The 14,742-nt window shown below is 41.1% G+C and overlaps 1 protein-coding gene across 5 annotated transcripts in view; it reads left to right on the forward strand.

The window, feature by feature from the left end:
- The window catches only part of ube3c (ubiquitin protein ligase E3C), a 169,531-nt gene that overhangs the window by 132,406 nt on the left and 22,383 nt on the right, over nt 1-14,742 (forward strand). For 4 of the 5 annotated variants that reach the window (XM_041184414.1, XM_041184415.1, XM_041184417.1 and 1 more), the window contains exons 21-22: nt 6,631-6,819; nt 11,112-11,178. In XM_041184414.1, coding sequence (XP_041040348.1) covers nt 6,631-6,819; nt 11,112-11,178 — 256 coding nt within the window. Of the gene's footprint in view, nt 1-6,630; nt 6,820-11,111; nt 11,179-12,892; nt 12,965-14,742 lie in introns of all 5 variants that reach the window. The other variant, XM_041184418.1, reaches the window with a different exon arrangement.

Genomic DNA, 14,742 nt, shown 5'->3' on the forward strand with positions numbered 1-14,742 from the left:
TTTTTCACTGTCATAAAGGCTGGTAATTTCAATCTCAGCCATGTTTTTTAAATTTAGTGCTGTTTCCTTAGAATGGTTGTAACCTGTTTATTACCATACCTATTTGCTTAGTTATATCAATGTTATTATCTTCTTTTTATATATGTTTTATGAAGTAATTTTAATGTTATTGGAATTATAACTTGAGCACAAGATTATCACTGTGTACACTGTAGTTTTAGTAAATCACAGGTTAGCATAAAGCAAACTTCAGTAACCTAGCTAGCTCTTGAATCAAGAATAAAACAAACTATTTTAACTTTGTGACAGTGACATTTGGTCTTTCTTTCCCCTAGCTTTAAATAAAATGATTTCACTGGTGCAGCCTTAACATCCATAGTAAAACGGCTAACCATTCAACTAGTTTCCACAGGCAATGCAAGGCTTTACTGTTTGACTAGATCTGTAATTACTATGGCACTGACCTTTGACCGTTGCAATTTGTAATTCACAATGCATGACTGAAATGTGTCGAGCAAAGGATATTGTCAGAGATTTCCTTCAAGATTACTATGTAAACATGCCTGCTGAATTTAACTGGGAGGAAAACTGAAATTCCTAAAACAAACTTATATTGATATAGATTTTAATTTGAAGTAAAGTGAATGTTATTCAGGATCTTTAAAAATTGGTATACATAGTATGGTTGCTGTAGCTAAAGTAGGGCATTTTAAATTTTGTACTTTAATGCAAAAATGTAGTTACTCTTGCAAAACTTTTTCTTGCAACTGCTGGCACTTATAATAATTAAAAACAGCACCTTAAGAGATAACTGTTTCCTAACATAAAAAAAAGTTAAACTCTTCCAAACCAACTGAAAATTTCTGGTTGGGCTATATATTTTAGGCCAGTTGAGACATTGCTCCATTGTCAGTGTCCCTATACACAACCATTAGTATTTTAAATTTGATTCATTTATCTGCATCTCCTCATCTTAATAATAAATCACGGCAGTGTTTGAATGTTTTGTCACAATACAAGTCAGAAAACCTCCTCTGATCATGCGGGGCTGCATTGGTAACTCCTACACTCATTAGTTTAGCCAGCTTTAATGTAATACACAGGAGGCGAACACCATTTTTCTTCTGACATTACAACAGTATGCTGTGAGCTCATAGAGATTTTCACCAGAACTATTGCCCGTCTTGATTTCAACTTAAAACCACCCTATATATAATTCTTAAGGTTCGTTGTCTTGAGGATCCAGAGTTCGGGTTTTCCAAAAATGACAGGGCTCTGTTGTACTGATTATTGCACAACTCTTTTAAAGTTGCCCTTAAGTACATTGACAAGATAAATATGCATTTGCCCCTTTGAAATAAAGGATGTAAATTAACTTACTCCACTTCTGAACTAATCATTTTAGTAACACCAGAAAGGATAACTGATACAAAGTTCATCAACCAGGCAGTTAATGAAAGACTCTTTTCCCAATTTGAACATAGGGGAAAAAAAAGTTCATTTAAATTGTTGGGAATGGACAATTGAGAGTATGTAGTCTTATTCTGGGTGTCGTCATGTCATTGCCACTTGGCATATTTTGTGCCAGAATGTTTTGTGACACACCTAACCGGTCAAAACTGTGGAGCTGTACAGCATGGAAGCTCACCCTGTCTGTGCCAGATCTTAGCTAGAGCACTACAAAAGTCATTCCATTGCCCTGTAATATAGTCACAATGTTTATCCCCTTTCCTTTTAAAAAGTGCAGTAGCTTCTGCCCCAACTATTCGCAGTGACCAAAGGTTCCTTGCTCCATAAAGTCTCTGCATAAAAGAGATTTATCCTTGCCTCTTCTCATTCTCTGTGACCAATTTATATTTAATTACCCTTCTCTCACTGACTTCTGGTCAATCTCGAGAGTGTATAATCTACACACGGCAAGTTGAGAGGATCTGGAATGTACTGCCTGAGAGTGTAGTGAAGACAAATTTAATCATGGTTTTCAAAAGGAGAAAAAATTTCTAGGGTAATGGGGAAATGGCAGGAGTAGAACTAGCTAAGTTGCTCTTGCAGAGAGCCAATGGGCCAAATGGCGGCCTCCTCTGTTGTAACCATTCTAATGATTCTATTGTTTTGTCATCCTATAATGGACATTGTATTACAACTGGCACCCAGTTTACCAATTTTGTCCTTACTTCTTGCCTCTTATTACCTATGACATAGTTTATAAAATGTGAAAGTTTTGTACAACTTTATCTACATATCATGCACTTTAAAGAGTTTTGATCTTAACCTATTTGCCTGCATTGATTCGGTGGAGCTGAAAATTGAATGGGGTGTACATTGGCTATGTGACCCAAATGCAGCCTTTTCTCACAGCTTGAAAGCAGGACGTAGGATTCCACCATATCAATCCACGCATTTTCATTGTGTATGCGCCTATTCCTTGTTTTTACTTGCAAAATGCAATGTCTTAAACTTGGCATTAATTTGAACATTCTACTGTTCATCGTTACATTAATCTGTTTGTGTACTCTTTTAATTTTTTACAACCTTCCTCGCTTTCCAAATCCTATACTTTTGTTTCATCAGTACATTTCAAATATTGTGTTCCTCTTGCCGTTGCTTTGCCATTCCCTTCCTTTCTGACTATAGCATTGTCCCAGTGTTCAGAGATTACCAGTAAGACTATGAAATTATTTACTTCGCAGAACAAAGATGCAAACAGTTGACAATTTAAAATACAAGATTCATATTTGAGTTTTTTTTTTTAAGTGAAATTTAAGTATCTTGTATCAATTTAAAGTTAAGTTATCAAATGAATAGGACAAATAAACATTGCAAAAAAATTATCTCAATACCACCATGTTCTTCCATAAGTTTACCTGTCACTAATTATATAACTATTATGTACAGAATGGGATTTCCCCTCCAGCACATGGAACAAATATTTGATCTGTAAAATGACTTGTAATTCTTTGTTGTGTCATGATGGTTTTTTAATTCATTCATGGGATGTGGACTTCGTTGGCTGAGCCAGCATTTAATACCCATCCCTAGCTGCCCATGAGAAGCTGGTGGTGAGCTGCCTTCTTGAACCACTGCAGTCCATGTGGTGTAGGTACACCCACAAAGCTGTTTGGAAGGGAGTTCCAGGATTTTGATCCAGCGAGATTGAAGGAATGGCAATATATTTCCAAGTCAGGATAGTGAGTGACTTGGAGGGGAACTTCCAGGTTGTGGTGTTCCCATCTATCTGCTGCCCTTGTCCTTCTAGATGCTAGTGGTCATGGGTTTGGAATGTGCTGTCTAAGGAGCCTTGGCGAATTGTTGCAGTGCATCTTTAGATGGTACACACTGCTGCTACTGTGCATCAGTGGTGGAGGGAGTGAATGCTTGTGGATGTGGTGCCAATCAAGCGGGCTTTGTCCTGGACGGTGTCAAGCTTCTTGAGTGTTGTGGGAGCTGCACTTATCCCGGCAAGTGTGGAGTATTCCATCACACTCCTGACTTGTGCTTTGTAGATGGTGGACAGGCTTTGGGGAGTCAGGTGGTGAGTTACTTGTCACACGATTCCTAGCCTCTGACCTGCTCTTGTGGCCACAGTATTTATATGACTCGTCCAGTTCAGTTTCTGGTCAATGGTAACTCCCAGGATGTTGATAGTGGGGTATTCAGCGATGATAATGCCATTGAACGTGAAGAGGCGATGGTTGGATTCTCTCTCTTGTTGGAGATGGTCATTGCCTGGCACTTGTGTGGCATGAAAGTTACTTGCCACTTGTAAGCCCAAGCCTGGACATTGTCCAGGTCTTGCTGCATTTGAACAAGGACTGCTTCAGTGTCTGAGGAGTCACAAATGATGTTGAACATTATGCAATCATCAGTGAACATCCCCACTCCTGACCTTATGATGGAAGGAAGGTCATTGATGAAGCAGCTGAAGATGGTTGAGTCTAGGCCACAACCTTGAGGAACTCCTGTAGTGATGTCCTGGAGCTGAGATGACTGACCTTTAACAACCACAACCGTCTTCCTTTTGTGCTAGGTATGACTCCAACCAGTGGTGACTTTTCCCCTGATTCCCATTGACTTCAGTTTTACTAGGACACCTTAATGCCACACTCGGTCAGTTGCGGCCTTGATATCGAGGGCAGTCATTCTCACTTACCTCGGGAATTCAGATTTTTTGTCCATGTTTGAACCAAGGCTGTAATGAGGTAGGGAGCTGAGTGGCCCTAGCAGAACCCAAACTGGGTGTCAGTGAGCAGATTATTGCTAATCAAGTGCTGCTTGTTAACACTGTTGATGACCCCTTCCGCTACTTTACTGATGATCAAGGGTAGACTGATGGGGTGGTAATTGGCCAGTTTGTCCTGCTTTTTGTGTGCAGGACATACCTGGGAAATTTTCCACATAGCCGGGTAGATGCCAGTTTTGTAGCTGCACTGTTCTGTGTGTCAGAAATCCTCTTGAATCATGGTGTGTGCAATATCACTTTGACCCAGCTGTGGATGGATACCCATTGAGATGCTTATATATATCCCCTTTTGAAAGAAGCCTGGTTACCACATGACCTACATTTGTCCTGCACCACATAGTTCAATCCTACTGCCCTGTAAAGTGACCCACCGCCATAATAATCTTGGGGAAACTAGCAATAAATTTCCATTTATCCCCAACAGATACATGTAAAAGAAACTGATGAGTAGTGAATCTTTGGAATTCTTGACCCCAAGGAGTTCTGGAAGCTCAGTCATTGAGTATGTTCAAGACGGAGTGATAGATTTCTAGATGCTAATGACATCAAGAGATATGTGGATAACGTGGGAAAATAGTGTTGAGGTAGACAATCAGCAATGATCTAGTTGAATAACAGAGCAGGCTCGAGGGGCTGAATGGCCTACTCCAACTATGTTCCTAAGCTATGCACCACCTCAAACCTTAAAAGCGTAGAATTTTTAAGTTCACTTGCCTTCTGAGCCGATATTTAATTTAACATCAAAGCTGCTATTAAGGGAGATAATTGACTTCGGTAGTTGCCAGAAGAATTGTGCTTCAATAATTGAATGTTTCTACTTAAGGTTAGGCTAGGAATTCTGTAGTGAGTAACTCACTTCCTGACTCCCCAAAGCATGTCTACCATCTACAAGGTACAAGTCAGGAATGTGATGGAATACTCTCCACTTACTTGGATGAACGCAGCTCCAACAACACTCAAAAAGCGTGACAGCATCCAGGACAACGCAGCCTGCTTGATTAGCACCTCTCCATCACAGTAGCAGCAGTGTGTACCGTCTACAAGATGCACTGCAGGAACTCATCAAGGCTTCTTAGACAGCACCTTCCTAACCCATGACCGCTACCATCTAGAAGGACAAGGCCAGCAGATACATGGGAACACCGCCACCTGGAAGTTCCCCTCCAAGCCACTCACCATCCTGACTTGGAACCATTTCACTGTTCTTTCACTGGCGCTGGGTCAAAATCCTGGAACTCACTCCCTAACAGCAGTGTGGGTGTACCTACACCACAGGAACTGCAGCAGTTCAAGAAAGCAGCTCACAACCACCACCTCGAGGGCAATTAGGGACTGGCTTAGCCAGCGATGCCCACATCTCAAAAATGAATTTTTTAAAAATTGTGTTTTAATTATGCAAGATTTACAGGAAAAAAATACGGTGTCTTGATTTTGTGTCCTGATCATGGGAAAAACGAGGCATTCATGATAAAATATCAAAATTTTTACCTTCCTTTGAAGCCTGTGTATAGCAGGGAAGGTTAAATCACAGGATTCTGTGGAGGGCTTGAGAGAGCTGGTGCTAAGATAGAGTTGGATGTTGTTAGCGTACATGTTAAAATTGACAGTGTATTTTCAGGTGATGTCAATGAGCACCCTGTAGGTGAGAAATAAGAGGCAGACATGTATAAATCTTTGGGATACACCAGCGGTAAGGGTATGGGAGCAAGACGAGAAGCAATGCAGGTGATTGTCCACCTCTGACTGGGTAGATGAGAATGGGAGCAGGGGAGCCAACTCCACCTTGCTGAACAACATTGGAAGAGGTGTTGGAGAAGGATGCTGAGGTTTGCTGTCGTGTCAAAAACTGCAGATGGGTTGAGAAGGGCTAGGAGGAAAAAATTCTTTGTTACAGTCACGGAAGATTCCATTTGTGACTTTGACATTGACTTGGATATGAGCCGTTTCAGTATTGTAGCAGGAGGGAAAACCTTTTTGTAGCATTTTGATCATGGAACTGGGAAAGGTGGAGAGAAAGTTGATCAACTTAAAATCTAACATAATCGCTGTAAACTTCAGTGTCGCTGGATCAAAATCCTGGAACTCCCTCACAGCACTGTGGGTGTTCCTACAATTCGTGGACTGCAGCAGCTCAAGAAGGCGGCTCACCACCTTAAGGGATATTTAAGGATGGACAATAAATTGCTGGTCTAGCCAATGGCACCCATACCCCGTGAACAAGTAAATTAAAAAATTGGTAAGAGAGGTATTATGGAATGTGATATTTCCAGATATTGGAGACCAGATGGACCCAATGGTAACTTATGCAAACTTTGTTTGTTCCTAAAATGCTTATTAAGTCAATTAAAATATTGATTCAGTATTCTAACTGAAAACCGTTTTCATGTTAGGTGGTGGAGCTGAAGCTAGGTGGAAAGGATATTCCTGTTACTAGTGCTAACAGGATAGCTTACATCCATCTTGTTGCGGACTACAGGCTTAACAAGCAGATCCGACCACACTGTCTTGCATTCCGACAAGGTGTGGCTAATGTTGTGAACCTAGAGTGGCTGAGGATGTTTGACCAACAAGAGCTTCAGGTAAACCATGACCTTTCTGTAATTATGTAACTTTGACCTGCCTTATTACCTAAACCACCAGAAATCTTTTTTTTAACCAAAGGCATTCATTCACTGTATGATGGAAGAAACTTGTTAGTTTATTTTATTGTGGGTTTTAGGAAATAAAGAACATTTCAATAAGTATTAAACATTTAGCCTGATTACTTTTCTTTGTGATCCAAGCTCCTAAGTTTGCAAGTGTCAGCCATGGCTCCATTGACAGCACACTCAAATCTGAGCCACATGGCTCTGAGTTCAAACCCCTCTCCAGGGCCTGAATTTTACCTTTGGCAGGCATGCGCGAAAAATGGGCCCGCAACCATTATTGGCACCCGACCATGATTTCACGCTGGCTGGCCAATTAATGGCCAACCAGCATGAAACGTGCTGAAAAGCTCATTGCTGCCAGGGTGGGGGCAGGAAGAGGGCTCTCCGCGGGCGCAGGTGAGCGCTGTGAGAAAGCTCCCTGAAGGCAGCTGAAAATGCTAAAATAAATGTTTAAAAAGCTGCAAAAAAAAAAGTCCATGCATCACAATCAATCACCTGAAAATATAGCTGATACAAATGCTGTCCACATTTTTATTTTATTTCATAACGGAAATTTCATCCTGCCATTGGATGAGGTTTGACGAAAAATACATAGGCCGTCCGGCTGATTTGCCCTTCCGCCAACCATAAGATTGGACGGGCCACGAAAAATTGGAGACAGTTGCGCCCTTAATGGGTTTAATTGCCATCTTTATTGTTAGTGGGTACGCATCCAACTTTTGTGTGTGCCCACCGAGCGAAATATTGCACGAATTTGATGCTCACCTGATGTCATCTTGCACGATTTTACGCCCAATTAGGTTGGCCTAGAGCCTGCCCACGGGACGTAAAATTCAGCCCCAGGACTTCAGCACAAAAATCAAGGCTGACATGCCAGTGCAGTACTGAATGAGTGCTACACTGTTAAAGATGTCAACTTTCAGAGGAGATGTTAAACCATTGTCCCGTCTGGCTTATCAGATGGACATAAAAGATTCCATGGCACTATGCAAAGACCAGGGTAACCAGGTATCCTGGCCAATGTTTATCCCCTAATCAACGTCACAAAAACAGATTATCTAGTCATTATCACAATGATCTTTGTGAGATTTTCCTGCGTGAAAATTGGCTGCTGCATTCCCTACATAAGTGATCCCACTTCAAAAGTACTTAATTCCCTGTAAAGTGCTTTGAGATGTTTAGTGGTCATGAGAAGCGCTGTGTAAATCAAGTTTTTTTTTCCTTTTCTAAAACCCAACAATACAGATGTAGAAGATGGATTACTTATGCAGAAATAATTCAACAGTAGCATTACTTTAGCTACACTTTTTTTTACAACTACCGAAGTGCAAAAGCTGAATAGCATTTACAGTTTTAGAATTGTATTCGGCAGCTTTCCAAAGGCGTAACTTTTAAAGAGGGATAATTTTTTTCTTTCAGTGGGATACATCATATATTACTTCCAACAGTTACATACAGGAGTTTCTCAATTTCCCAGCAATATGTAACATTCAATAGCATTGCCTTAAATTGACTAATTTAGTTAACTATTTTTGAGAAACCTTTTCATAGAGAAAGTTGCAGAGCAAGTTGAGAGTAGATTTGATAGAGGTGTTCACAAGCATGAATGGTTTTGATGGAGTTAAATAGGAGAAACTCTTTCCAGTAGTAGATGGGTCAACAACATGTGACACAGATGGGCAAGATGGCACTTTTTTTTTTACACAGTTAGTTGTTGTGATCTGGGATACATTGCCTGAACAGGTGGTGAAAGCAGATTCAATAGTAAGATTAAACAAAATGGATAAATAAAGAGAGATTTTCAAGACTAATGGGAAAGGGCAGAATGCGAGGATTAATTGGGTAGCTCAAGCAAAAACCTGGTAGGGGAGAAATAGACTGAATGACCTCCTGCACTGTTTCTTTCTGTGATTCTATGAATGAAGGCTGGTAAACATCTTGGAGTAACACTGCATGTTCTTTTGCATTTAACAATATTTTAATATGCTAGTTGGGATGCTTGCATTTACATAACTATGAGAAAAGGTTCAATTTCTTTTGATAATGAATTTTTAAATTCTTCTACAGCTCTGAGTAATGGCAACATGTGGTATGAAATTGACCACACAGGCAATGAGACAGCATTGTAGGAGGCCATTCAGCGCATCATGTTTGTGCTGGCTATCCAAATAGTCTCACTCCACTGCACTTTTCCCAAAGCCCTGCAGAAGTTTCCTTTACCAGCATCTATCCAATTCCTTTTTGAAAGTTCTGATTAAATCTACTTCCACCAGTCTTGCCGGTAGTGCACTGCAGTTCTACAATCAGTGGTGGTGCAATGCGGGAGGGAGTAGTTGCATTTGGTCTGAGTCTCTGGGATAGATGCAGTGGGTAAAACGTACAAGGAATTTTGGGAGACCAAGGATCGTACTTAGAAGATATATTGCTCATTTTCTCATTGGGCATTGCACCTGTCAACAGAGCCATCATGGGAGCTGAATATGAACTTTTAGATGGGTTTTAAAACCAAGCCTTATGAATTAATATCTAAAGTCTGCCTTTTCATAAAGAGATCCAGATGATAACCTATCATAAGAATGTAAACCTCTTAGTTAGCTACCTGTAAAACATTTACCTTGATATGGTGTAAAACCTAACACTTCCAGATTTGTTCCTGACTTATAAGCTTTAGTTGCAGATTCTTTTATGGTTCAGGATTATTATTGTTGCTCAGAAAAAAGACATATTGCCAAAGCTTTTCATCTTGCACTCATCAGGACAGACGCAAGAATACCAAATTTCAAAGGGAGAAATTAATTGTTAATTATAAATTGTTGCTCCCTTTAAAATTTGACATTCTTGTCTGTTTTATTGAGTGTAAGAGGAAAAGCTTCAACAGCATGTCTCTTTCTGCAATACTTCAGTTCTGTGTAACCAAACAATTATTTTTATAGTATTGTATAAATTCACGTGTATTACAGACATTAAAAATTGCAATAAAATGGTTGGTCACTGTAACTTAGTTTTGTATAATGCTCCTACCATAAAGAAATAATGACCAAGAGAGAGGAAGAGAAATTGGGGAATTAAATTTCTACCATACATTTCACGGAAAGATGCCATTTGGCCCATTGTGTCGTTGCTAGCTGAAAAAGAGCTATCCAGTCTAATCCCATCTTCCAGGTTGTGGTCTGTAGCCTTGTAGATTACGGTATTTCCAGTGCATATTCAAGTAGTGTTTAAGGTGATGAGCCTTTCTTTAATAAAATTGCAGGGAAATTAACAGTTTATAACTTAGCTATTTAAACTTTCAAATTTTTAAGTGTTGTCACGACTCACTGGGGATAGTGTGCTGCACTATCAAGCCCTACTGCTCCCTGAGCCGCGACAAATGTGAAAAGTTTGATCATACCACCTAATTGTTCATTTAACAGAATATGAGCGCCAGGTTTGTGAACTTAATAAGTAAGTGACCTGTTTATTGAACAAATCGTCTTTAACCAGTGGCAAAAGATATATGAACTGTTAATTTGTAACTCTATAAGCTAAACTCTGCCCCTTCTTAAATCCCTATACACACACATACATGACACTTAAGAAACACAAAGCATGAATTTTAAGGGTGGGATAAAACAGTTCAAGAGCACCAGTTTTGGAGTACAGGATTCAATGGGTTGATTTTGATCGATGTCTTCCAAATTCCTTTCATTCCTTTGATGATGTGAGGGGATTTTCTCAGCACTTTCAGCCTTTAGTTCACTGGTTGAGCACTTGCTTTTCAATGTCTCTAATGATTTTCCCCTTGACAGGGGTTTTTCAGAGAGAGGGGTTGTAGAGATATGAGGGGAAAAATACCAGCTGGCTATCATTGTAGAAGTACTGGAATCCTACACGCACAGGCGAAAGAGGTTTTAGGTCTCGTCCCTTTTCAGGCAAGGAGCTTCTTTTCTGCTGCACTGCTCTCACCCAAACCCTGGTCACCTGGTTAGGAGCCAATTAAAATGTTGTTGCCAGGCAGTTTCCCATTAGACAGGACTCCTCCTCAGCACAATCCTGTCTTTCATGGCACACTCTGTTCCAGGTCAGCAACATTGTATATATCCCTCACATTGTTCCAACTGCAGCCATTGTAATTGCAGCCATTTCAAACTACAGCCATTGTAATTTTAATCCACAGTCCAACAGTAATAAAAAGATATGTTCTATGCAGTATTTACTTAATTTCAATTTCTTTCTGTCACCAGGTTTTGATATCTGGAGCACAGATACCAATAGATCTGGAGGATCTCAAAAACTTCACAAATTATTCAGGTATAAATATTTTTTTAAATCTGGGGCGTGGCATCACTCATGGTGAATCAGAAGGTGGTAGAGGCAGAAACCCTCATAACATTTTAAGAAGTATTTGGATGTGCACTTGTGATGCCATGACATACAAGGCTATGGGCCTAGTGCTGGAAAATGAGATTAGAATAGTTAGGTACTTGTTTGACTGGCGCAGACTCGATGGGCCGAAGAGCCTTTTTCTGTGCTGTAGACCTCTATGACTCTGAGAGGATGCACTGAAGTGCATGTGTGATGGTTGAGTGGCAAGGAAGCAATTGTGATGCTTCCTGGAAATGCATTCTTTTCGGTATTCTTTTATTGGATGTTAGTGTCACTGGCAAGGCCAGCATTGCACAGAATTATAATTGTTATAGCACAGAAGGAGGCCATTCTGCCCATTGTGTCTGCACCAGCTCTCCGGGCGAGCAATTCCCTTGATGCCATTCTCCTGGCTTCTTCCCGTAACACAGCACATTGTTCCTTTTCAGATAAGCCTAATTTCTTTTTGAATGCTTCGATTGAACCTGCCTCCACCGCACTCAGGCAATGCACTCCAGATCATAACCACTTGCTGCACGAAAATGCGTTTTCTCATATTGCTTTTGCAGATTACTTTAAATCTGTGCCGTCTTGTTCTTGATCATTCCTTGAGTGGGAACAGTTTCTCCCTATCTTCTCTGTCCAGACCCCTTATGATTTTGAATACCTTCCTCAAATCTCCTCTCAGCCTTGTTTCCAAGGTTAACAGTTCGATTTACTCCAACCTATCTTAATAACTCCTCCCTCTTTACTTCTTATATTTGCTTTTTCACCTTCCCTCTGAATCTTCTATATTTGGCCTTGTTCTCAATCGTATTTTTTGCCTGACATCTGTCAGGCATACTTTTTCTTCCTTTTCTTAATTTCTATTTGTATGCTGCTCCCTAATTGCCTTTGAGAAGGTGGAGATGAGCTGCTGCCTTGAACCGCTGCAGTCCAGTGGTGGATGTTTGCCCACAGTGCTATTAGAGCGGGCGGGGGGAGGCAGGGAATTTTGGGATTTTGACCCAGTGACAGTGAAGGAACAGCGATGTAGTTCCAAGTCAGGATGGTGTGTGGTTTATAGGGGTACTTGCTGGTGGTGGTGTTTCCATGCATCTGCTTCCCGTGTCCTTCTAGGTGGTAGAGATCGCAGGTTTGGAAGGTACTGTCGAAGGAGCTTTGGTAGATTGCTGTAGTGCACCTTGTAGAAGGTGCACACTGCTACCATTGTATGCCAGTGGTGGAAGGAGTGAATGTTGAAGGTGATGGATGGGGTGCCAATCAAATGGGCTCATTGTCCTGAATGGTGTCGAGCTTCTTGAGTGTCTTTTGGAACTGCACTCATCCAGGCAGGTGGAGAGTATTCCATCACACTCTTGACTTGTGCCTAGTAGATGGTGGACAGTCTTTGGGGAGTCAGAGGGTGAGTTACTCGCCACAGAATTCCCAACCTCTGACCTGCTTTTGTAACCACAGTATTTGTATGGCTAGTCCAGTTCAGTTTCTGGTCAATGGTAACCCCACAGTGTTGATGGTAATATTCTATATACAGAACAGGTGGTTTAATTTACTTTAAGCATTTAAATCTCTATTGATGACTTGTACGTGATCCTTGCTGAGAGGAAATGAAGCACAGAAAAAAGGCAAACTTTGTTATTCTTTCTGTCCTCACCCTTAGATTCTTCCTTTCTGAAGCATCTGACTAATGGGCTGTAGTTCCTGTGTATCCTTCAACCCTGTGGTACTCCAGGTGACCAATTATAATGACCAAACTTTTAGTCACCTTGCCTATGTCTGTTTCTTTGGCTCAGCATCAACTTTGGCTCGGTTTATAATTCTGCACATCAGAGGATGTTTTTCCACATCAAAGATGCCATATAAATACTAATTGTTGGGATCTTTAAATGACAGGTTTTCCTGTTTGTCTTTCAATCTCTCTTTGGTTTTGACATTGATGACTTTGGTTGTTTTAATATTTAACTGGAGGAAGTTACAGCTCATTGAGGATGTTGGAAAGAGGCAGCGGAGGGATTAAGGGAGGTGGCAGACAATGAGAGCTAGGTGTCAGCAAACACATGGAAACTGACCCCATGTCTTTGGATGAGGTTGCCAAGGGGAAGCAGATAGATGAACATAGGATAGAGCTTTGGGGTACCTGAGAAGTAATGGTGCTGAGATAGAAAGTGAAGTGTGGGAAATGCTCTTGTTGGTAGCAACCAAAAAAAATAGTGCCTTTAATGAAGAAAAACATCTCAAGGCACTTAATGGGAATGTAACCAGAGAGAAAAATTACACTCGGCTAAAGGAGGGGGGATTGGAAGAGTTGACTAAATCCATTGTCTAAGAAGTATGCTTTATTGTGGTTTTAAAGGATAAGAGGTGGAGAAACAGGTTTAAGGACGGAAAACGCTCAGGGCCAAAACAGCTGAAAACACAGTTATCTGTGATGGGGGCAAAGGAAGTCAGGCATGCACTTGTGCCCAGAGTTGGAGGTTCCAGAAATAGGGGAAGAAGACCATGAATAGATTTTGAACACTAGCATGAGAATTTTACATTGGATTCAGGTGCCTAGCGCCTGTGATGTATAATCCAATGGATGGTGATGGCTGAGCCATTGGAAGTTAGGCGGAGTGTCAGCAACGTACATGTCTTTTGGATGATGCCACACAGTTGCTCAACTTCAGGTGATGCAGGAAGAGGAGGGTGCACCAGAGGTAATAGTGTATGGGACAGTCTGCCATAGGTAAGAGTAGAACTGAGAGAGAGCAATGGCACTCAGACACTGAAGGAGATAATTTGCAGGAGGATTATGTCCATCATATCAAAGGGTGCAGAGAGATTGAGAAGGACAAATGCCTCAGTCACAGTATAATTTTTGACTTTGGTCAGGGATGTTTCAGTGCTGTGCAAACCCCTGTTTGGAGAGATTCAAACATATAGTTGCAGGAATGATGGGATTGGATTTGGGAGGTGACAATCCATTTAAGGATTTAGGAATTGTGGATAGGCAGTAGTTTGTAAGGACAGAGGATATGTTTTGGAGGTTTGGAGTGGGAGACTGTGGTGATGGAAGTGTGGGGAGGAAGATGACTTGAGGAGAAGGAACCATTATAATGTCAGTTTGCATGGTGCCAGGAAGGCAAGATGGGTGGCAGTCAGATTGGTACCATGAGAGCAGAAGATGAGTCTCCTGTCTTGGTGGGGAATACAGCAAGGCAACTGAATGGATCATCTTAATTGCAACAGCTCTGAACTCCTCGCACCTTTTGAAGGCGAGTGTAGAGGGGGTAGGTTGAAAGGGATTAAGGAGACTGTTGGCCGTGGAGAAAAGCCAAGGGGCTTCTATCTTGACTTTTCAGGTTGATTCTGGACTTGGCAACAGTTTTGGTGCAGGAGAGCAGAGCCTTGTAGTGCATGATGTAGTCCAGCTTAATCTGGTGATAGATGGCTCAGCTGTCTGTGTGCCAGGTACATTGAAGCCTACACCCTTGGACCTGAAGGAGTGAGAATGGAGACCATACTGGGGGA

The sequence above is a fragment of the Carcharodon carcharias genome, chromosome 3, assembly GCF_017639515.1.
Source record: "Carcharodon carcharias isolate sCarCar2 chromosome 3, sCarCar2.pri, whole genome shotgun sequence".
In the NCBI taxonomy this organism is placed as follows: domain Eukaryota; kingdom Metazoa; phylum Chordata; class Chondrichthyes; order Lamniformes; family Lamnidae; genus Carcharodon; species Carcharodon carcharias.